The 22,202-nt window shown below is 48.1% G+C and overlaps 1 protein-coding gene across 2 annotated transcripts in view; it reads right to left on the reverse strand.

Annotated features, from left to right (window-relative positions):
• Positions 1 to 325: 325 nt before the first annotated feature.
• The window catches only part of LOC142311403 (protein-glutamine gamma-glutamyltransferase E-like), a 141,736-nt gene continuing 119,859 nt past the window's right edge, over positions 326 to 22,202 (reverse strand). For both annotated transcript variants that reach the window (XM_075349792.1, XM_075349790.1), the window contains 3 exons: positions 16,858 to 17,015; positions 14,478 to 14,611; positions 326 to 665 (listed from right to left, as the gene is read on the reverse strand). In XM_075349792.1, the coding sequence (XP_075205907.1) occupies positions 512 to 665; positions 14,478 to 14,611; positions 16,858 to 17,015 (446 nt within the window). In that variant the 3' untranslated portion in view covers positions 326 to 511. The remainder of the gene's footprint in view (positions 666 to 14,477; positions 14,612 to 16,857; positions 17,016 to 22,202) is intronic.

The raw sequence follows: 22,202 nt of genomic DNA on the forward strand, positions 1-22,202 counted from the left end.
TTTTATTGTCAGTCCATAAAAGTGACATAATACTCTGACATCATTGTTCCCAGCAGTGACCTGTGAGTCAGAGATGCATCCAGGCATCTTCCCCATGTTGCTCCCATTCCATTTGAGAGCTGTTACCATCCATTTCAGCGATTTTCCTGCACTTCCAGAGGACTGCCAGAAAAATGCTCGTATCCCAAACCTGCTCGTTTCGAGTACCCAGCACTTGAGAATTTTAGTGCTCGCTCATCGCTATTTATGATAAATTTGCATCTTAATATCCAGCTTAGGTATTAGTGCTCTAATGCACAGTATCAATGATTACAGAAAACAAATGAGGTTTTTTTTTCATTTTTTATGACAGTAAACTAATATTTGTAAAAACCATAATTTATCTTAGAACAACAGTAGGAATTCAAGTGATTTCTTTAAACTTTATAAGTACAATTTTGTGTCTGTGCAGTAAGATGCAAGTGGGGCACAGGATAAGACATGAGAACATAGCATATAAGGGCAGTTACTATTAGGGCTTCTCAGTCACATTTATGGGTAGGAAGCCTTTGACATCAGTAAACTTATCACATGTGAAGTTCATCACCAGCTTCTTTGCTCCAGACATGTAAGGCTTAACGTCTACGGTAACCTTCATCGTCTTATCAGGTTCCAGGACATCCAAACTGAAGAAATGGAAAAATATATATTTTTCATTGGATCACCACCAGTAATCATCTTAGCTAAACATGCATGTAATTTCAGTAGAGGAGACTGAGGTAAATGGCTTCCAGGCTTGTGGTCTTACGTAGATCCATAAGGAATATAAGGGTCTGCTCACACGGCGAGAAAAATGGTGCGAGTGGAATGCGATAAAAAAAAATCACATTCCACTCGGACCAATATTACTCTGTGGGGCATCTCCCGAGAATGATTATTTTCTCAGCCCTAATCGGACCGAGAAAACAGATGCAGCATGCTGCGAGTGCAATGCTAGCTTGTTTCACCCGCACCCATTCAAGTCTATGGGCGAGAGAAACATTGCATTGCTCTCATGTCACACCGGTGTAATGCGAGAGCAGTGCGATTCTCGCGTCAGCTGGCAACGGAGGAGATAGGGAGATAAATCCCTCCATCTCCTCCGCAGCGCTGGTCCTCCCCTCTGCAGCGCCGGCCCTCCCCTCTGCAGCTGTGGTCTGATCACACGATCGGACCACAGTCGCGTGACACTCGCTTGACATTCTACTCGCGCTATGCTGCAAGCGTGAGCCCAGTGTCATGCGAGGATCGCACAAATCCCCGTGTGGCCTCAGCTTAAGAATCGGACATGTTATTGTTTCTTGCAACAGTCTCTGGGTTAACATTTTGTCAGGTCTGATGAATATTGAATATTAAAAAATTAAATCTACAATAGATGATCACAAGTACAAAAATTAGACCAAACCAAGACAATCTACATAAGCTCCCTTGTAAAAAAGGGTGATCTTTGATGGGTTAGTTTACCCTAGACTAACATTATGCCATGTGACCATTATATTTGAAACTCTCATGAAATAAGAATCCATTATGATCTTATGGACAATTGCTTAATGATAACATAACTGGACCAGCCAGCTGATATGACCAGTCCTGTTATGGCACGGTAATCTTCTCGTTTGCATCAGGTTTGCATAATTATATGGGATCAAACAATATGGCATGTGTACAAATAATTTCATATGTCCACAAAATTGTCATCACAAAAATTGAGTGTGGGATTTTTGAGAGATGAATGAATGAAACCAATAATGCTTCTACTGTCTAAGGTGGTGAACTGTATGCATATTTGTGATGTTTAAGCAAGCATTTCTTTCTGTTCTTGTACCGTCTGTATGTAGAATAGAACACAGGCAACAAATGGCAAATAAAAGTAAAAGATTAATATGGGAAAAAGAACACAGACATTGGACTTAGGAAGATTGGAAAAAAGTGTTATAGACAGACAAATCGAAGTTTGAGGTGTTTGAATCCCACAGAAGAACATTTGTGAGATGCAGAGCTACTGAAAAGATGCTGGAAGAGTGCCTGACGCCATCTGTCAAGCATGGTGGAGGTAATGTGATGGTCTGGGGTTACTTTGGTGCTGGAAAAAGTGGGAGATTTGTACAAGGTATAAGAGATTTTGAATAAGGAAGGCTATCACTCCATTTTGCAACGCCATGCCATACAATGTGGACAGCGCTTGATTGGAGCCAATTTCATCCTACAACAGGACAATGACCCAAAGCACACCTCCAAATTATGCATGAACTATTAGGAAAGAAGCAGGCAGCTGGTATTCTATCTGTAATGGAGTGGCCAGCCCAGTCATAAGATCTCAACCCTATTGAGCTGTTGTAGGAGCAGCTTGACCGTATGGTACTCAAAAAGTGACCATCAAGCCAATCCAACTTGTGGGAGGAGCTTCTGGAAGCATGGGGTGAAATATCTCCAGATTACCACAGCAAATTAACAGCTAGAATGCCTAAGGTCTGCAAAGATGGAATTGCTGCAAAGGGAACATTATGTGACAAAAGCAAAGTTTGAAGGAGAAAATTATTATTTCAAGTAAAAATCATTATTTCTAACCTAGTCTGGACTATATTTTCTAATCATTATGTAACTCATTTGATAAATAAAAGTATGATTTTTCATGGAAAACACAAAATTGTCTGGGTGACCCCAAACCTTTGAACTGTAGTGTACATACAGTATATATATATATATATATATATATATATAAATCACAGCATGCAACAATCTCCGCTGTGTGTGGGGGAGACTTGTCCATTGAAATCAATGATCAATGGGAACGTAAAAAAATTGATCGTGAGCAGAACCCTTTTGTCCAAATTCCCACAGACACGGTCCACAGTCTTGTAGAAAAACTTCCCAGAAGAGTGGAAGCTATAGTGGCTGCAAAATCGGGGACCATCTTCATATTAATACCTATAGATTTAGAAAGGGGTGTAATATGTAGGGCTCCCAATACTTTTGTCAAGTGTAGTTTTCAACTATTTCATTCATTTATTTCATGTAAAAGCTGTGCAAATGCTGTCAGAACATGGAGCAGCTGACATGCAACATTGGGAGGAGGCTAAATTACCCCACTCGTACGGTAGTAAAATATAATGTCTAATGTATTTTATAGTGTATGCATCATAATAGCTGTGTTTTAGAAAATGATAAGAGTTGAGCGATGTTCGAGGTTCGCCAATTTCATGTTCGAGTGATTTTGGGGGGTGTTCGAGTCGTTTGACGAACTTGAGCTTTGTGCTAAAAGCTCGACAGGTCGAGTTAGGTTCGAGTACAGTTCGATCACCAAAAGCGTGGCTTTTCACAGTAAGGCTATGTGCACAAGTTGCTATCTGCATGCGTCCTGCGTCCCCAGCACAATGCCTCTCCCTTTCCTACTCACCGATCACGGGCGTCTCACTCCACGTCTGTCACGATCTGCGGTGTCTCTTCCTCTTTAGAAAATGGCTGCCGCTTCATTAGTCAATCAGTTATTCCGTGCTTTCCCCGCCCACCGGCGCCCATGATTGGTTGCAGCTGTCTCACTGCAACCAATCACAGCCGCCGGCGGGCGGGTCTATATCATGCAGTAAAATAAATAAATAAATAATAATAATAATAAAAAAAAAAAATGCGGTTCCCCCATATTTGATACCAGCCAGGATAAAGCCACATGGCTGGAGGCTGGTATTTTCAGGATGGGGAGCGCCACGTTATGGGGAGCCCACCACCCTAACAATATCAGCAGGCACCCGCCCGAAATCGCCGCATCCATTAGATGCGACAATCCCGGGAATCTACCTAGCTCATCCCGAATTGCCCTGGTGCGGTGGCAATCAGGTAATAATGAGTTTAATCATGCCAGGTGTCTCCCCAAGGCACTTTCTATGATTAACCTGAAAAAGAAAGCACACACAGTGAAAAATCCTTTATTTGGAATACAAGACAAACAAACCCCTCATTTACCTCTTTATTAATCCCCAAATAACCCCCAGGTCCGATGTAATCCACACGACACTGTCAGCTTGACTACACGAAGCTGCAGCAGCTCCGTAGAACACGATCGCGCTGTATCAGCTCCACGTAGCAATGAAGTAAATTGCGCTGTCACCAGAGACATCAGCAATGCAGACTTCAAGATTACCAAATCTGCCTATCTTTATCATTAGAGGCAGTAGACTGGTGGATAGAGCGCTCGCCTAAGAAGCATAACTTCAGGAATTCTTGTCCCGGTAAAGATTTTTTTTTTTTTATTTTTTTTATTTTTCATTTTAAATTATAATTATTATTTATTTATAAAGTGAAAGTAAAGAAACACACACAGCGAAAAATCCTTTATTTGGAATAAAAGACAAACAACACCTCATTTACCTTTTTATTAATCCCCAAATACCCCTCCAGGTCCGACGTAATCCACACGACACTGTCAGCTCGCCTACATGAAGCTGCAGCAGCACCATAGAACACAATCTTGCTGTATCAGCTCCACGTAGCAATGAAGTGAATCGCGCTGTCAGCAGAGACTTCAGCAATGCAGAAGTCAAGATTACCGAATCTGCCTATCTTTATCATTAAAGGCAGAAGACTAGTGGATAGAGTGCTCGCCTAAGAAGCAGGAGTTCTAGTTCTAGTCCCGGTCCCGGTAAAGAATTTAATTTTTTTTTTAATTTTTTTATTTTAAATTTTAAATTATAATTATATATTTATAATTATAATTTAATTTAATTATGCACTGAGGGGAGGAGCCGGACATCAGCTGTGAGCAGCGGGACACACCTCTAAAATCGGAGCAGTTCACAGAATAAGGCTGCATTGCTCTCTCCTCTCTCTCCTCTCTCTCTTCTCTCTTTCTCTCTCTTTCTCTCTCTCTCTTTTTCTCTCTGTCTCCCAAGGAGAGGGAAGAAAGTGTTTCAGGGAGGGCTGAGAAAGCATACTACAGACAAGGAGAGGGAAGAAAGTGTTTCAGGGAGGGCAGAGAAAACATACTATGGACAAGGAGAGGGAAGAAAGTGTTTCAGGGAGGGTTGAGAAAGCATACTACAGACAAGGAAAGGAAAGAAAGTGTTTCAGGGAGAGCAGAGAAAATATACTACACACAAGGAAAGGTAAGAAAGTGTTTCAGGGAGGGCAGAGAAAACATACTATGGACAAAGAGAGGGAAGAAAGTGTTTCAGGGAGGGCAGAGAAAATATACTATACACAAGGAGAGGTAAGAAAGTATTTCAGGGAGGGCAGAGAAAACATACTATGGACAAGGAGAGGGGAGAAAGTGTTTCAGGAAGGGCAAAGAAAACATACTATGGACAAGGAGAGGGGAGAAAGTGTTTCAGGGAGGGCAAAGAAAACATACTATGGACAAGGAGAGGGAAGAAAGTGTTTCAGGGAGGGCTGAGAAAGCATACTACAGAGAGCGAGAGGGAAGAAAGTGTTTCAGGGAGGGCAGAGAAAACATACTATGGACAAGGAGAGGTAAGAAAGTCTTTCAGAGAGGGCAGAGAAAACATACTATATTATAATATAATATTTATTTATAATTATAATTTAATTTAATTATGTACTGAGGGGAGGAGCCGGACATCAGCTGTGAGCCGCGGGACACACCTCTAAAACCGGAGCAGTTCACGGGATGAGGCTGCATTGCTCTCTCTTCTCTCTCTTTCTCTCTCCTCTCTCTTCTCTCTCTCTCTTTCTCTCTCTCTTCTCTCTCTTTCTCTCTCCGTCTCCCTCTCTCTCCTCTCTCTTTTTCTCTCTTTCTCTCTCTCTCCTCTCTCTCTTCTCTCTCTCTCCTCTCTTTCTTCTCTCTCTCTCTCAGACCTGACGATGATGAGCTGATGTGGTCACCTGATGGAATCAGCTGACACTATAAGTCGAGCGGGCTCGCCCGGCTGGCTAAACTATCAGCTGATGCTGTTGGACAGGAGTCTGCACTGAAGTGTGTAGTTTTTTTTTTTTTTGCACTGATGCATCAGCTGATTGCATAAAAGCTGTTTATACAATCAGCTGCTGTGTCATGTAATTCAGGCCCTTGAACCTGACACATCATCTGATCGCTTTGCCTTCCAGCAAACTGATCAGATGATATTGGATCCGGATTGCACAGCGCGGGACCCTTGACCCAGGATTACTGAGGAGGGGGGTTCTTTATTTCAATAAAGATGGAGTCACAAATTGTGTTGTGTTTTATTTCTAATAAAAATATTTTTCTGTGAGCTGTGTTTTTTTTATCTGTACTAGAAATTCATGGTGGTGTAGTGGGTGGGCAGACCCCTACAAAAGAAACATCATCCGGAAATGTTAAAGTTGTTTTAATAAAAGTGTATTGTATTGTATTGTATTGTGTTAGGGCACCCCCTAGTGGCCGGGTGGGACGGCTGTCGCCACAGGGAAAGGAGGAGCCGGCAGAAGCCAGGGGAAGATAAAAAGTGTGTGTAGGGTAGAAAGTGGCAGTTGGGCCCGGGAGGAGCGAGTGAACAACAAGGGGGCAGAGTGTGGGAGCTGATTTGATCGGGGACGCCGGAGAATACAGGAGGAGATGATACCTTAGCAAGTGAAGCAGCCGGTGTGGGTCCGGCTTGTGGGTAGCTGTTAGTGGGAGCCCGGCGAAGTGGAGTAACCGGTCACACCCCACCAGAGGGAGCGTCAGGGCAGGTTGTCCCCCAGCTCGAGCAAGTGTACCCGGTATTTACAACTGCACTGTTTCTGGAGGAGAAGAAGTGTGAAAATAAAACATGTCGTTTATTTGCATTGAACCCTGCTTGAAGCGTGTTTTTGCGCCGGATGATCGTTGCACCACCACACTCTGCCCCACCGAGTCATCTCCCGACCTTGAAGTAGTGATTGAGTCAGGGGAGAGCCTGGAGTTTATAAAGGCCACGACTACAAGGCCGGAGGCGCCCCTGGCTCCTCACTTCATGTGGCGTAGTCAGCAGGATGCGAATTCCCTGCCAGGGACCCAAGAAGGCGGAGATCAAGTGGTGCCTGGGGCACAGGATCCGGACTATGAGAAAAGATTTCCAGTCCCCTGGTGGGAAGAAGATACAGTGCCTGCAGCGTTGGACCGGGCACAAGATGGCAGCAAGATGGCCGTCGTCGGTGAAGACGAAGAAAGGGCGCGAAAAGTTGGCGCCAAAAGAAGAGCCTGGGGCTGGCCGGTGCCGAAAAAGAAGTTCGGAGTACTCCGCCCAAAGAGGGGAGGTGCCAGTCCCAGGGCACGCAGAAGAACATGTACAGTGGGCGGTGTTTGGAAGGAAAAGAAGAACCGCCGCGGAGGGGTCGTTATGATGTGGGAGACTGGGGGTGGAGTCTGCTCAAGAGCGGGAAAAATAAGCCCGCCTCCACTTCCTTCTCCACTGACCCCGCCGCCATTACTAGAGACGCCGCAAGCTCACGAGATGGAGACCTCCGGACAACAGCAGGAAATAGTGACCGCTATGGCCCTCGCTAACCTGGGCCGAGGGCGTCCTAAACATGCTGCAGAAGTGTCCCCTCTCGATATCCCGGCCACGTCAGGAGGATCAGAACGTCCGGCCAAGGTGACCTGGCTAACCACCTGGGACGCTGCGACGGGAGGCACTACTACCGAGGTACGGGCGACCTACGCCACCCAGTTACCAGTGGGGAATCGGCCCCTGGGGATCTACTATCCCGTCCTGGAGACACCCCTGCCTGCGGCCGCAGCGCCAGCCGTCCCCGTGCAGGCTCCGGCAGAAGAAATCGCCCGGAAGCTGGAACAAGATCCCTGGGGTTTTTTCTGGGACCCCGTCCAGCCGTCTACCATACCTCACTCAAGGCCTCCATCTCCGGTACCAGACCCCGTCCGGGAGCGGCTGCTTGCAGAGACCATTGCCCGGGAGATGATGGCCGGTCCCCGAGGCGAAGAGCTGGCGCTACAGTTTACCACTGGTATAGTGGTAAAATTCAATCAACAAGAAGGCTACGGCTTTATCCGGGAAGAGGCAACCGGAGACGACTACTTTTACAACCGGGTCCATTTGGATGTGGAAGGTCTGCCACAGCGCCTCCACACACTCTATCCGGGCGAAAAAGTCCAGTTCCTACCTGAGGCGGGAAGCCGCGGCCTCTTCGCGGTCGGCGTGACCAGAATGCCGACCCCACGAGAAGCCGCTCAATGGCAACAGGAGATAGAGTGGGAGGAACATCAAAGCCGGCGGCGGACCCAGGCAAGACCGGTGCTGGCTGAAGCCTCTCACCCCCGACGTACCCTAGCGGTGGCTCCGGAGATGATGCCCGGACTGACTCCTGGCCCGGAAAGTTAGACCCCGGCGGTGCTGGCGGTCAACCAGAGCATAACCAACCACCCGGTGATTGTTCTGGACGTGCCTCAGCCACCCCGGGGAGCGACCCCATCACCCCCGCCGGGGAATGAAGAGATCGCGACATCCGAGGCCGCCGCTGCTCCTGAACCTTTTCGGAGGTTACGTCGACAGCCCGGGCAGTCCCTGTCCGACTACATTCAGGCACAGAGGGCCGAGTGGAAGCGAGCCTGGCCTCCAGCGTAAAGCGTCCTGATCGGCTCGTGTGAAGACCGGTGTTGTTGTTTGACCGGCAGAAGTTATGTTAAGTTCGGAGGGAGTCTGCGGCTGGACTGAGCCAGGGGCTCCTCCGCGTTGCCGAAAGGGAAAATTGCTGTTTCAGTGTTGTGGTTCTCTTGTTTAAACGACCAAGACCGGGAGTGCCACGTTGGCCTCCGGGCACCACCAAAGACCGGGAGCGCTACTCAGCCTCCGGGCGCCACCAAAGACCGGGAGCTCCCAGTTGAACTCCGGGCGCTGAACTGGTTCGTAGTTTTAAATATGTGTGTTATTTTATGTTGGAGCCGTGCCGGGAGGCTCGGGTTTTAAGAGGGGAGGTGTGTAGTGGGTGGGCAGACCCCTACAAAAGAAACATCATCCGGAAATGTTAAAGTTGTTTTAATAAAAGTGTATTGTATTGTATTGTATTGTATTGTGTTAGGGCACCCCCTAGTGGCCGGGTGGGACGGCTGTCGCCACAGGGAAAGGAGGAGCCGGCAGAAGCCAGGGGAAGATAAAAAGTGTGTGTAGGGTAGAAAGTGGCAGTTGGGCCCGGGAGGAGCGAGTGAACAACAAGGGGGCAGAGTGTGGGAGCTGATTTGATCGGGGACGCCGGAGAAGACAGGAGGAGATGATACCTTAGCAAGTGAAGCAGCCGGTGTGGGTCCGGCTTGTGGGTAGCTGTTAGTGGGAGCCCGGCGAAGTGGAGTAACCGGTCACACCCCACCAGAGGGAGCGTCAGGGCAGGTTGTCCCCCAGCTCGAGCAAGTGTACCCGGTATTTACAACTGCACTGTTTCTGGAGGAGAAGAAGTGTGAAAATAAAACATGTCGTTTATTTGCATTGAACCCTGCTTGAAGCGTGTTTTTGCGCCGGATGATCGTTGCACCACCACACTCTGCCCCACCGAGTCATCTCCCGACCTTGAAGTAGTGATTGAGTCAGGGGAGAGCCTGGAGTTTATAAAGGCCACGACTACAAGGCCGGAGGCGCCCCTGGCTCCTCACTTCAGTGGCCCTGTCTAATATTGGCATGACACCATGAATTTCGGGCTTAGGGCCAGTTGATAATATACAGCTAGCCATAACCCCATTATTACCCAGTGAGCCACCCGTCAACAGGGCAGCTGGAAGAGTTGGATACAGCGCCAGAAGATGGCGCTTCTATGAAAGCGCCATTTTCTGGGGTGGCTGCGGACTGCAATTCGCAGCAGGGGTGCCCAGAAAGCTTGGGCACCCTGAGCTGCAGATTCCAATCCCCAGCCGCAGAACTACAAGGCTCAGCATACTCCATCCAGGACTGTATGCAGGAGTTTTTTGCCCACCAAAAAAAACATGTGGGCTTTGCCATATTTTTGTATGCTAGCCAGGTACAGCAGGCAGGTACTGCTGCCCCCAACCCCCAGCTGCCTATTTGTACCCAGCTGGGAACTAAAAATATAGGGAAGCCTTTTTTTTAATTATTTCATGAATTTCATGAAGTAATTAAAAAAAAAAATGACGTGGGCTTCGCCCCATTTTTGTGTCCAGCAAGGTACATCTAGGCAGCTGGGGATTGGAATCCGCAGCACAGGTTAGCCCGAGGTTTCTGGGTGCCTCTGCTGTGAATTGCAGTCCGCAGCTGCCCCAGAAAATAGGGCTTTCATAGAAGCGCCATCATCTGGCGCTGTATCCAACTGTTCCAGCTGCCCTGATGCTGGGTGGCTTGCTGGGTAATTATGAGTTAATACTAGATTTGTTTTACTAGCTAGTATTAAGTCAGAGATTCTTAATGTCAGGCAAGTTTGACCCGGCCATTAAGAATCTCCAATAAAGGGTTAAAAAAACACACCACACAGAGAAAAAAATACTTTAATAGAAATAAATGCACAGAGACATTAGATACTGCATGTTTATTACTCCCTGTCAGCCCTCCACGATCCATGGTCTTCTGTCTTTTTTCTCCTTCAAACCATGCAGCTCTGCTACATCAGACAGCACTGCATGGGGGAAGACGCTGCTTCCCGTGCAGTCTATATCACTCAGTGAGTGAGCAGCAGCTGCGTGCTGTAAGCGGTGACGTCACCGCTGACAGGCGCGTTGCTATAGCAATGGTGCTCCGTTAATGACCGTCTGTGGCAGCCGGTGAATAACAGAACGGGGAAGCAGAACGGGGAGCCGACCATGTGCCAGAGCATCTCGCCGGTACACTGGGATGCACAAACGAGCACGGTGTACCAGAGAGATGCACTGACAGGAACTATTACATGCTATTTTGACTTCACGGAAGGTCCTATCATCAGTGCTGGTTACTGGGAGGACGCAGCGATTATCGGAAGGAAAAGAGGCGGGAGACAGAGTGCAGGACGCGTCGCAGGGACAGGTAAGTGTTATGGCAATGTTTATTAACTGTATGTGTACATTTATAATGTGTTTTTATGTGTTTGTGTTTGCCTGCCATTGGTTTCAATGGGGCTCGAGAGGTTCTTCGAGCCGTTCGCCGAACCGAACTCGAACGCGGCCTCCGTTCGACGAACCGTACCGAACTCGAGCCTCTAAAGGCTCGCTCATCTCTAAAAATGATTGCCTTTAGTGTTGCTGAGCCGGAGCAGTTCTGCGGTCGATGCAATCTAGCGGTCAAAAGTCTAAAGTGTTTTTACTGAATACTATATTATACTCTAATGTGTATTTTAAAGTAATGTAAAGTATAATCTGTAATGTGTAGTTAATTTATTAACTGTGTCATGTAAAGTATAAGAATGGTAGCCAGATAGGGACTACAGTAAAGGGTGTTTTACATGCTACGACATCGCTAGCGATAGCTAGTGATGTCATGCGTGATAGCACCTGCCCCTGTAGTTTGTGCGACATTTGGTGATCGCTGCCATAGCGAACATTATTGCTACGGCAGCGTCACACGCACATACCTTTTCAGCGACGTCGCTGTGACCGCTGAACAATCCCTCCTTCAAGGGGGAGATGCGTTCGGCATCATAGCAACGTCACAGCATCGTCACTAAGTGGCCGCCCAATAGCAGAGGAGGGGCAGAGATGAGCTGCCAGAACATGCCGCCCACCTCCTTCCTTCCTCATTGCCGGTGGACGCAGGTAAGGAGATGTTCGTCGTTCCTGCGGCGTCAAATGTAGCGATGTGTGATGCCGCATGAACAACGAACAACATCGTACCTGCAGCAGCAACGATATTATGGAAAGGAGCGACGTATTAACGATCAACGATTTTTGCTGTTTTTGCGATCATTGATCGTCGCTCCTTGGTGTCACACGCTGCCATGTCGCTAAAGGCGCCAGTTGTGCGTCACTAACGACGTGACCCCGACGATATATCGTTAGCGATGTCGCAGTGGGTAAAGCACTCTTAAGTGAAGGTTTTAGTAAGTACAGTGGGGCAGGTACTTCCTGATTGCTGAGGGAATGAAGAGCCAGGATGGGAGGACTGACAGAGACAGAGAGTTGGTTGGTGAGACAGGTCCTGGGAGAAGTTAGTTCTGCAGAGGGGTTCCTGGTGTGTGGATGATGCTTGGTAACTTTGGCCTGACAGGAAACCTGGAGATATCCTCTATCTGTCTGGAGACTAAAGGGTGCTTTACACGCTGTGACATTGCTAACGATATATCGTCGGGGTCACGTCGTTAGTGACGCCCATCCGGCGCTGTTAGCGACATCGCAGCATGTGATACTAAGGAGCGTCGATCAGCGATCGCAAAAATGGCAAAAATCGTTAATCGTTGACACGTCGCTCCTTTTCATAATCTCGTTGGTGGCACATGCCGCTGGTTGTTCGTTGTTCCTGCGGCGACGCCGCAGGAACGACGAACATCTCCTTACCTGTGTCCACTGGCAATGAGGAAGGAAATAGGTGGGCGGCATATGTGACGCCCTGGACTATCCAGGCCGTCCCAGGTAGACACATGACCACACCACACCCCCTTCCCAGTTAGGTAACACTAGCCAAATGTAAAAACCTTGTCACCACCCTCCAGGTTTGATGTCCACACCAGGGGGCGTGGAGCAAGGCGGTTGGCTACACCCATCGAGGAGTTCACAGGCCTGGAGGCGGGAAACACAGGAGTCTAGCTCAGGCTCTAGAGGAGTCTAGTTCAATTGCAAGTGAGAGCAGTTGAGGTCACGGGCAGTTCTATGTCCGTGGCCTGATAAGAGACTAGCTGGTGGCTGGGTCGGACCCCAGTCACCATTGGCAAGGAGGCAGACGGTGGTGGCCGCCTGCAGGAGACTGGGAATACGTCCAGTGGAACCGTAAGGGACAGGGACAGGGTAGTGGCCCGCCGGAACCGAACCGGGGAGCCAACTGGATACCGGAGCACCAGGCAGGGTACTCAGACCCAGCACAAAGCCCTGAATCAACAGGGCCGAGTCGAATCAACTGATTGCGGGCTGGACTTAAGGACCTACACCACACAAGTCCCTTTAGAAGACAACAGCCCAACCATACCGGGTAACGCCACCGCCAAGGCATAGAGACCAAAAGGACCAGAGTCTGCGGGCAAATGGGCTCCTACGGCATATACCAGTCGGGTAGCAGACTACCGGTGTCTAGGCACAGGAGTCAAAACATTTACACAGAGGTGCAGGAGAAAGGTGGAGACCATTAACCTAGTCTGGAAGACGCTGCAGCCGGCTGCAGGCCCCGTTCATCACTCCGTTTGGTTTACCAGCGACTCCAGTGTCTTGTGTCAGAGTGAGTACACCAGTGCCATCAGGCACCGCACCGCACCGCACTGCGACACTTCACCCTGCATCCCGGCCCTCTCCTACCGGGCCCTGGGACAAACAACCCCTACTCACGGAGGGGTCAACACCTAGCTGCACCATCACACCGCTCCTGGGATCCCCGCACCTTCACCGCAGCGGTGGTGTCTACAATCACCACAACCCGTGGGTGGCGTCACGAACTGTCATTCCAAATCAAACACCCAAATCCTCGCGTGTAGCGCCAACTCCCTTGCAGAGCGACGTGAGAGAAGCTCGAGCCACCACCCGCAGTACGAGCACGGATTCGAGCGGCTCGTCGGTCGCAGCCGAGTCTGCGGGGCGGTACACATATTCCACCCGTTCATCTCCGCCCCTCCTCTGCTATTGGGCAGCTGCTTAGTGACGCCGCAGTGACATCGCTATGACGCCGAAGGCACCTCCCCCTTGAAGGAGGGATTGTTCGGCGGTCACAGCGACGTCGCTGACAAGGTATGTGCGTGTGATGCTGCCGTAGCGATAATGTTCGCTACGGCAGCGATCACCAAATGTCACACAAACGACGGGGGCGGGTTCTATCGCGCAGGACATCACTAGCTATCACTAGCAATGTCACAGCGTGTAAAGCACCCTTAAGGCTCACCTGGGGATGGGCTTAGAAGAGTCCAGGGACTAGACTGATGTACCCGAGAGAGTTTCTCTGAACTGGCCAAGGGAAGTCAAGGGGCTGAAGCCATCCGAGGTAGTGAGTGGACACTACTGAAGACTGAAGTAAGTGTCGCACCACCCGTTCAAGTCAGATCCCAAACAAACACAGGTTCAGTCTGATGAAGTAGAGCGGAGCACTGTTGGACTGGTGTTTGCTCCCCTCTACACGACTATGAAGCTGCCATAAAGTGGCCAAAAGTGGATGCTGCAATTCGTAGCTGTAGTTCTTTGATTACATACAAGAAATTTGATGTTTCAGGCTAAATAGCTTTTTTCCTGCAAAACCAAGTGATTATTTAGCTAGCAATTAGCCGCACTGGTTGTTAGCCACGTCTCGGGCCATCATTTCTGACATTATCCATATGGCATCCGTAGAAAAAAGAAAGAATTTGAAGATATCCTAATAGGTAACATACAGCACAATCATGGATAATCATTGAAACCTCTAAATGTCTCAACAGTTAATTGGCCTGGTTTCCTACTTATAGTAATGCGGTACCACTAATAGTACAGTACTCACCTTTTTTGTAATTCATTTTTTGTTAAGCCACTGCCCTCTATTGTCAGCACACAGTTCTTCACAGGCGTGGGTAATGGGTTGGTAAATTTGATCTCGACAGTCACTGGTTTACCCAACACAGCTGCTCCTAAAGCCTAAAGAGAAGAACAGGAATGTTAGTGAAATTGTTGTAAATCTTGTCCTTGCACCACTTTAGTATTGTTGATAGTGTTTGAGTTGTGTTGTGGAGTTACTCAAGAGAAAAAACATAGACCCGAACAGCAAAAGATCTACAAATGGTGATATCCTCTCCTGAACCTCATGGCTCCTGCTGTGTCTGGGACTTGTTAATATGTCAGAACCTGGGTCCACCAGACGATCATTAGTGTTAGGGTTCGCTCACATGAGCGTGTACATCAAACGAGTGCTCTGCAAAAATTTATAGGATGGCAATTGCTCCATTGTTACACTATGGGGCAGTGCCAACCTTTTTTTCTCATGCCAATTCGTCAGCATATATGAGACCAGTCAAGTCTATGGGTGTGTGGAAAATATAGGACTACACTCAGGTGCCATCCAAGTGCAGCCCCATTTATGCTGAGATAGACATTGGAGAAGATCGAAAAATTAAGTTCTCAATTTTCTCATCACCTGTGTTCCGATTCTCGCATTTAAGAGAATTGGAGAACAGATTATTAAGTAATTCATGTTCTTGTTTATGTTGTGCTTTCCCTCCGGATCAAAAAAGTGTATCGTATCATATCATAAACTGACACTTGGCTCAAACTCTGATCAGAGCTCGAGCTGAGTGTCATTAGCATACTTGATTGATTATCTTGCATGAGAGAATCTACTATCTATAGGAATAAAGGAAACTTGTAATGTTGAAAATGGTATCTGCTCTGCAGGAGGTTATAGAGCAGCAGAAGATGATAAACATTATTGGAGGAAAAGTTTGTATAGATATGACCCCAGTGGGCTCCCTATTAAGTGACTGACAGTCTTACCTATATAAATTTGCATGCAGAGATAGCTGTCAATCACTAGTAGGGGGATCCACTGGACTCATAGGCTACAAGCACCAGAGATTTAAATTAACAAAATTCAAGTTATAAAGAATCTTTTTCCACAAACCTCTGCTTCTCCTTCACTATACCTTGCTGTCCACAGATCAGAATGCATATATAATATGAGAGTTTCCCTTTAATGGTGTTACTCTTTTAGCTTATTTTCTCTTTTTTTAAGGTACCAGTTTAGGTAAACTTCATGTAATAATTATGTCATCTGATTTACATTAAAGCACCACTCCAGCATTTTTTTTCAGCCCTGGAGTTTTGCTTTAAATCTAAGTTGCCTTCCCCTGGTCTTATACTCACCCTCTGGTGTTTTAATCCTTTTTTTGTGCCACTGTGATTCTGTGGCGCCATCTTGTGCCCGTAACTTCTGACTGTCCAGAAGTCAGAAGCTACATCAAAAGCTCCCAATGCAACTCTATGAGAGGCAGAACGAGGCTCTCATAGCGTTACATTGATTTGTGTCCTTCACTCCGGTGCACTCCATGAAACACTGGAGCTTCCGGCAGGTCACAAATCACAGGAGAGCAACTGAAGAGCAAGTGATAGAAGATGAAGATGCCTGAAGGTGAGTAAAAGACATGAGGCAGGAGACTAAAGGGTGCTTTACACGCTGCGACATCGCTAACGATATAATGTCGGGGTCACGTCATTAGTGACGCACATCTGGCGCCGTTAGCGACATCGCAGCGTGTGACACCAAGGAGCAACGATCAACGATCGCAGAAACGTCAAAAATCGTTGATCGTTGACACGTCGCTCCTTTTCATAATATCATTGGTGGGGCTTGCCGCTGGTTGTTAGTCATCCCTGCGGCATCACACATCGCTATGTGTGACACCGCAGGAACGACGAACATATCCTTACCTGCATCCACCGGCAATGAGGAAGGAAGGAGGTGGGCGGGATATTCCGCCCGCTCATCTCCGCCCCTCCTCTGCTATTGGCCGGCTGCCGTGTGACGTTGCTGTGACGCCGCACGAACCGCCCCCTTAGAAAGTAGGCGGTTCGCCGGTCACAGCGACGTCGCAGGGAAGGTAAGTCCGTGTGACGGGTGTAAGCGATGTTGTGCGGCACGGGCAGCGATTTGCTCATGTCGCTCAACCGACGGGGGCGGGTACGCTCGCTAGCGATATCGGTACCGATATCACAGCCCGTAAAGTGGGCTTTAGATTTAAAGCGCCATTCCAGCTCTGAAATACAAAGAACGCTGGGGTGGTGCTTTAAAAAAGGTTTTGTAATATTAATATCACCAGAGAACATAGGATACTGATAGAAATGTGAAGAGCTTCTGAATAGAGCCTTAGTTATAAGAATAGATATTGTACCTTAGTTTCAAGTGGTGGTTTCTTCAAAACAATGATATTTTCTACAATCAAATCTCCCCACTCTTCGACCTGACATACAGCAGTCATATTAATCATATTATCTGTAGTTAATGATTTTTCATATTGGGAATATGTAATCTTTATAGGAATTTCCTTCTCTGTAAAAAATAAAATAAAATGTTTTATTATTTTTCCATAGTATATCACTTAGGTTTCCATAAATATTTTAAAAGCTCATTACTCCTACAGTACTATAAAGTTACTAGTTTCTTTTTTTCCTTTTAACGACCTTCAGCTTGATCTCAAGCCATGACAACTTGATGTATGAATGCTCTGTAGGAAGATTGATCTTGTGTAAGCTTAGATAGGTCCACCAAGGTCTTCTATGTCATTATTTTCATGTATCAAGCCAACAGGTTGCTGGTCTTCTTTTTGTCTTGTTCCATCTATTTTTCCAATTATGATGCCCTTCTCTAGTAATTATTACTGTATTTACTCGAGAATAAGCCGACACAAGTATAAGCCATGGCCATAATTTCACTACAAAAAATTTGGGAAACCTTATTGACTCGAGTATAAGCCTAGGGTGGGAAATGCAGCAGCTAGTGGAAAATTTCAAAAATAAAAATATATACCAATAAAATCTAATGTGCCCATCCTTCTGCCATATAGTAATGTGCCCATCATTGAGTAATGACCCCTTTAGTAATGTCCTCATTCCGGTCCACTTCTTGTCCCCTATTATGCCGTTGTTTACACAAAAAAAATAAGCTCACCTGTCCTCCATTCCTGCAGTGTCCTCTTACCTGCTTCTTGCAGTTTCCAGGCTCCATGATTGCGTTCGGCGCAGGAGCCGCCACTGTAGGCTGCCGTCATGGCTTTACTTCAGTTGAATGCTTTGCAGCACAACAAAGCATTCAATTGCAGTAAAGCGCTCATAGCAGCGGCAGTGGCCCCCTGTATGGGACGCGATTATGGAGCAGTGCTTCTTGCAGACCACAGACACATAGACTCCTCTATGATCGTGTCCTGTACATAGGGCCGCTACTGTCTGCGCTTTGCTGTGGTTGAATGCTTTGCGATGTCTGCAGCAGCTGCTCTGTGCACCAGACGAGATCATAGAGGGGGTCAATGTGCCTGCAGACTGCAAGAAGCAGGTAAGAGGACACCATTCGAATGGAGGACAGGTGAGAATAATTTTTTGTGGGACCCTTCACTCGAGTTTAAGCCAATAGGGGAGTTTTCAGCATAAAAAAATGGGCTGAAAAACTCGGGCTTATACTCGAGTATATACGGTATTCTCTTCGTTTGATATGTCGAAAATAGGCAATTCATAGCTTGGTGATATTTGCTTCATATCTGGCTTGATTTGTTCTAAACTTGATTTCTTTGTTCATTTTGCTATCCGTGGTATTGATAACATCCTTCTCCAGCACCACATTTTAAAAACGTTGATTCTTTTTCTGTCTTGTTTCTTTATCGTTCAGTTTTTGCATCCATAAGTGACTATAGAAAATGTTACTATTTATGGTAACATAATGACTGACTCCCTTAGGCCTCATGCACATCTCTATATTACCAGTGAATCTTATACAGAGTGTTGAGGACTACAACAGAATCACACTGAACACGTATTACTCTTCAAGAGCTCATTTGTAGAACCATCAGACTTCAAAAACTCTTTGCGATCATCAGGTGTGTTTTGATGGGGTAGAGTGTAGTGATGGGTTTGGCACTGCTCGGTACTCGATTAAGCATCAGGGTGCTCAAGACGCTTCTCACACGATTGAGTATCGTGATACTCGGATGCCAAACTCAAGTTCAATCATCGCATGTTTCACATCTTTTTTCAGCCACTAAACTTGCGGGGATTGCCTCACAATCATGGTAATGCCATAGCCTTGTTGGCTATTGTCATTTCAGTGATTGGCTGGCCACATCACATCATGTGGTCTATATAAGGCCCCATGACACCATGCTTGGCACACTGTACTCGAAAATAGTATAGGGAGAGTTTCTGCTGGAGAAGGGACAGTATGTCATATTATCACAATACCGATTGGTGAAACATTAAATTTAAACAGTCCATTTCTGGGCTAATTCTCGAATAGCACCGCTCTTAGCTACATTTAGTGTAGGGAAAGCTGCTGGAGATAGTATTGTGTACTAGTGGCATGTAGGCAGGGATTTTAGCCTTACAGACCTTGCTGCTGAAATGTAAAAAAATCTATTCTATTTTATAATAATACTGCTCTTGGCTGCATTTAGTGTAGGGAAGCTGTTCAAAAGAGAGGGCAAGTGTACTAGAGGCATGTAGGCAGGGATTCTAGCCTTACAGACCTTCCAGATGCTATGAAAAAAATCTATTCTATAATAATGTGACGCCCTGTCACAAATAGGGCCCCGCATTACACACTTCCCTCACAGGTAACACACCAGGCAGCGGAACCAGGCGGTTGGAAGATGCCCACCTAGGAGTTTCAAGCCCCACCCCCTGGGAACACGGCCGAAAAGCAAAGCCGGAAGTTGAAAAACGAAACTTACCGGCCGAAGAGAGGAGTGCCAGGAAAAAGACCAAGGGGGAGAAGCGGGAAGATGTCCGCGCCTAACCCCCACGGCGGAGTGGTGCCGGCCGCTGGAGCGGTGGCGCCTGCAGATGCGCCTGACGACGGGAATGTGGCGGCTCTCGCTCCGGTCGCAGGAGAGATGGACCCCTGGACTCCGGTAGTGACTCCCCGTGTAGCAGCTGGCAGTGACCCGCCTGCCACAGAAAGGATGTCGGCTCTGGCAGTCCGCCCGGCTGCAACGGGAACGGCGCCTAGTTGGGAAATGGATGACAGCGGCTCCCAGGGTGATATGGAGTCCATCTTAGAGGACGAAGCCCCGACTGCCGCAGAGGGTATAATAATACCAATCTGTGGATACTGCAGACAGCTAGGGCACTTTGCCAGTGCGTGCCCTGAGAATTGCCGGTTTTAAATGAGTTCACCACAAGTTTAAAAGTTAACAGTTGAAAAGTTTTAAGTAGAATACCCGCTCCTGTTATACTCCTGACCTTTGTTGAACGTCTCCAAGTTCCCGGGAGACGCCATCCAGTACACGGATGGAAGGAAAGGAGGATCTTGTCTGACTTGTTGAATGCCACTGTGGTCAGAGCCTCAGAGGGCACCATCAGGGATCAGAGCCCCTGGTGGAGGAAGACAAGAAGTTAAGTTGGAGTGAGGACAGTTCAGTTTGCAGAGTCTGGTTTGGAGGAGCAATCGTACCTGCACTGCAGGCAGTGTGAAACGGGGTCTTTCTGGACAGTGTCGCCCGTGGATGATGGTGGCATTGGGGACCTGTGCTGCCCTGTGGTGGACTGTGGGAAAGTTGCCAGAGGAAGTCGTACCTGCAGTGAGTCTAGTGTTTTATCTAGACCACCCTTTTTACCATCCTGCAGTCTCCGGAGAGGCTGGTTGGAGGAAGGGCAGAGTAGGCCGAGGTCCCATCACCATGGCAACCGGTGACTACCCTCCGGGTCAGGGGTTCCCTGGACGTGGGGCCTCTGAGAGAGACTGCCGGGTAAGGAACTTATTACCCAGCCCATGTGGGCAACACCCGGACCCGTTTCCTGGACTGGGGAAAAGGGGTGGTGACGTGGTTTTTAGAGGCAGCATCAGGGCTAGGTTTGCTTGGGTGGGCAAAAATGAAAGGGACCCGGTCCCGTCCCATTCCCGGTTAATAAAATGTTTTAATGCAACGTTTAAGTAAACTGCCTCCCGTAAGGGAAGAAACCAAGCTTTCATATAATGTATATATGTTATTATAATTGTAAACATGTTTTATCTCTTTTCAGTTAAAAAGCAAAAATAAACCGGTGGTGGTCGGACAGCCCGCGGACGGTCTGTGTTTAACCAAGGGGGAGTGTGACACCCTGGCCGGCCAGGAAGTCACAAATAAGGCCCCGCATTACACCCTTCCCTCACAGGTAACACACAGCCAACCACAAAACCCTAGTCACCCCCCCCAGGGCTTGATGGACACACCAGGGGACGGAACCAGGCAGTTGGAAGTCGCCCACCTAGGAGTTTCAGACAGCCCAGGGTGGGGAAAAGTCAAGCAGTTGGAGTTTAGAGTTCAAGTTGGAGAGGTGTGTGGGCTGGAGCTGTGTGCAGCTCCAGCAGAGGCGAGAACCCAAGTTGAACAGGTGCCAGGGTAGGAGCCCTGGTGCCTTTGCTTAGGAGGCAGACAGCGGTCTCCGTCTGCAGGAGCCGGGAAGATGGCTCGGTGGAACCGTGGTGGACCGGGACAGGGTAGTGGCCCGCCGGTACCGACCCGGGGAACTGACTCGGAAACCGGAGCACAAAGGGGGGTACTCAGACCCTGAAGCTAGGTCCAGAAGCAACTGGGGGCTAGCTAATTAACTGATTGCGGCCAGGACTAGAGATCCTGTCCCACCCAAAGTCCCGACTGAAGGCAACAGCCCACCGAGGGGGATAAAAGGCCACCGCCATGGCTCAGAGATCCCACGGGCCAGGGTCTGCGGGCAAAGAGCTCCTTAGGCGACCACAAGCCGGGAGCGGACTCCTGAAGTTGCAAGCGCAGGCAGTCCACCATCTTACACAGGTGCAGGAGAAAGACAGAGACCACTAGCTGGGTGGGGAAACCCGAACACAGCCGGCTGCGGGCACCGACCACCATCACCTTGGTTTACCAGAGAGACTCGTGTGTGTGTCTAATAGTGAGTACATCAGAACCCTGCGGTCGCCCATCTCCCTGCATCGCCAAACCCCCCAACGGGTCCTGGGGCCACAATCCCTGCCCACGAAGGGGTTAACAACTTGCTACACAACATCTCCCCCGGGTGCCCCATAACTACAGCGGTGGTGTCGAATATCACCACACACAGTGGGTGGCGTCACGAACTCCGTACGGCTCAGCCCGTACATATGCGTCCTAAAACCACCATCCCATCACTACCCCATTTCATTTGAAGTGACCGTGAGGCCCCCGGGTCCGGAGACCCTCGAGCCACCCACAGAAGGGCCGGATCCGAGCAGCTTGGCTGCTGAGAGCGGGGTGGTACAAAAATACTGCTCTTAGCTGTGTTTACTTTAGGGCAAGCTGCTGAAGAAGGGATTGCATATTAAAGGCATATAGGCAGGGATTGTAGCCTTACAGAGCTTGCTGCTGCAACCTAAAACCAAAAGTGCTTTTCATGCCTTCATCTATTTTTTTGCCTTTCTCCACAGCTATTAGCTGCATTCTGTGTTGGGATACCTGCTGGAGGAGGAATATTTTTGGCTTAGAGGCACACTGTTGGGGTATATTGCTTTTACAGTCTTTCTTTAGGTACTGTATACTGC

The sequence above is a fragment of the Anomaloglossus baeobatrachus genome, chromosome 5 (genome assembly GCF_048569485.1).
Source record: "Anomaloglossus baeobatrachus isolate aAnoBae1 chromosome 5, aAnoBae1.hap1, whole genome shotgun sequence".
Classification (NCBI taxonomy): domain Eukaryota; kingdom Metazoa; phylum Chordata; class Amphibia; order Anura; family Aromobatidae; genus Anomaloglossus; species Anomaloglossus baeobatrachus.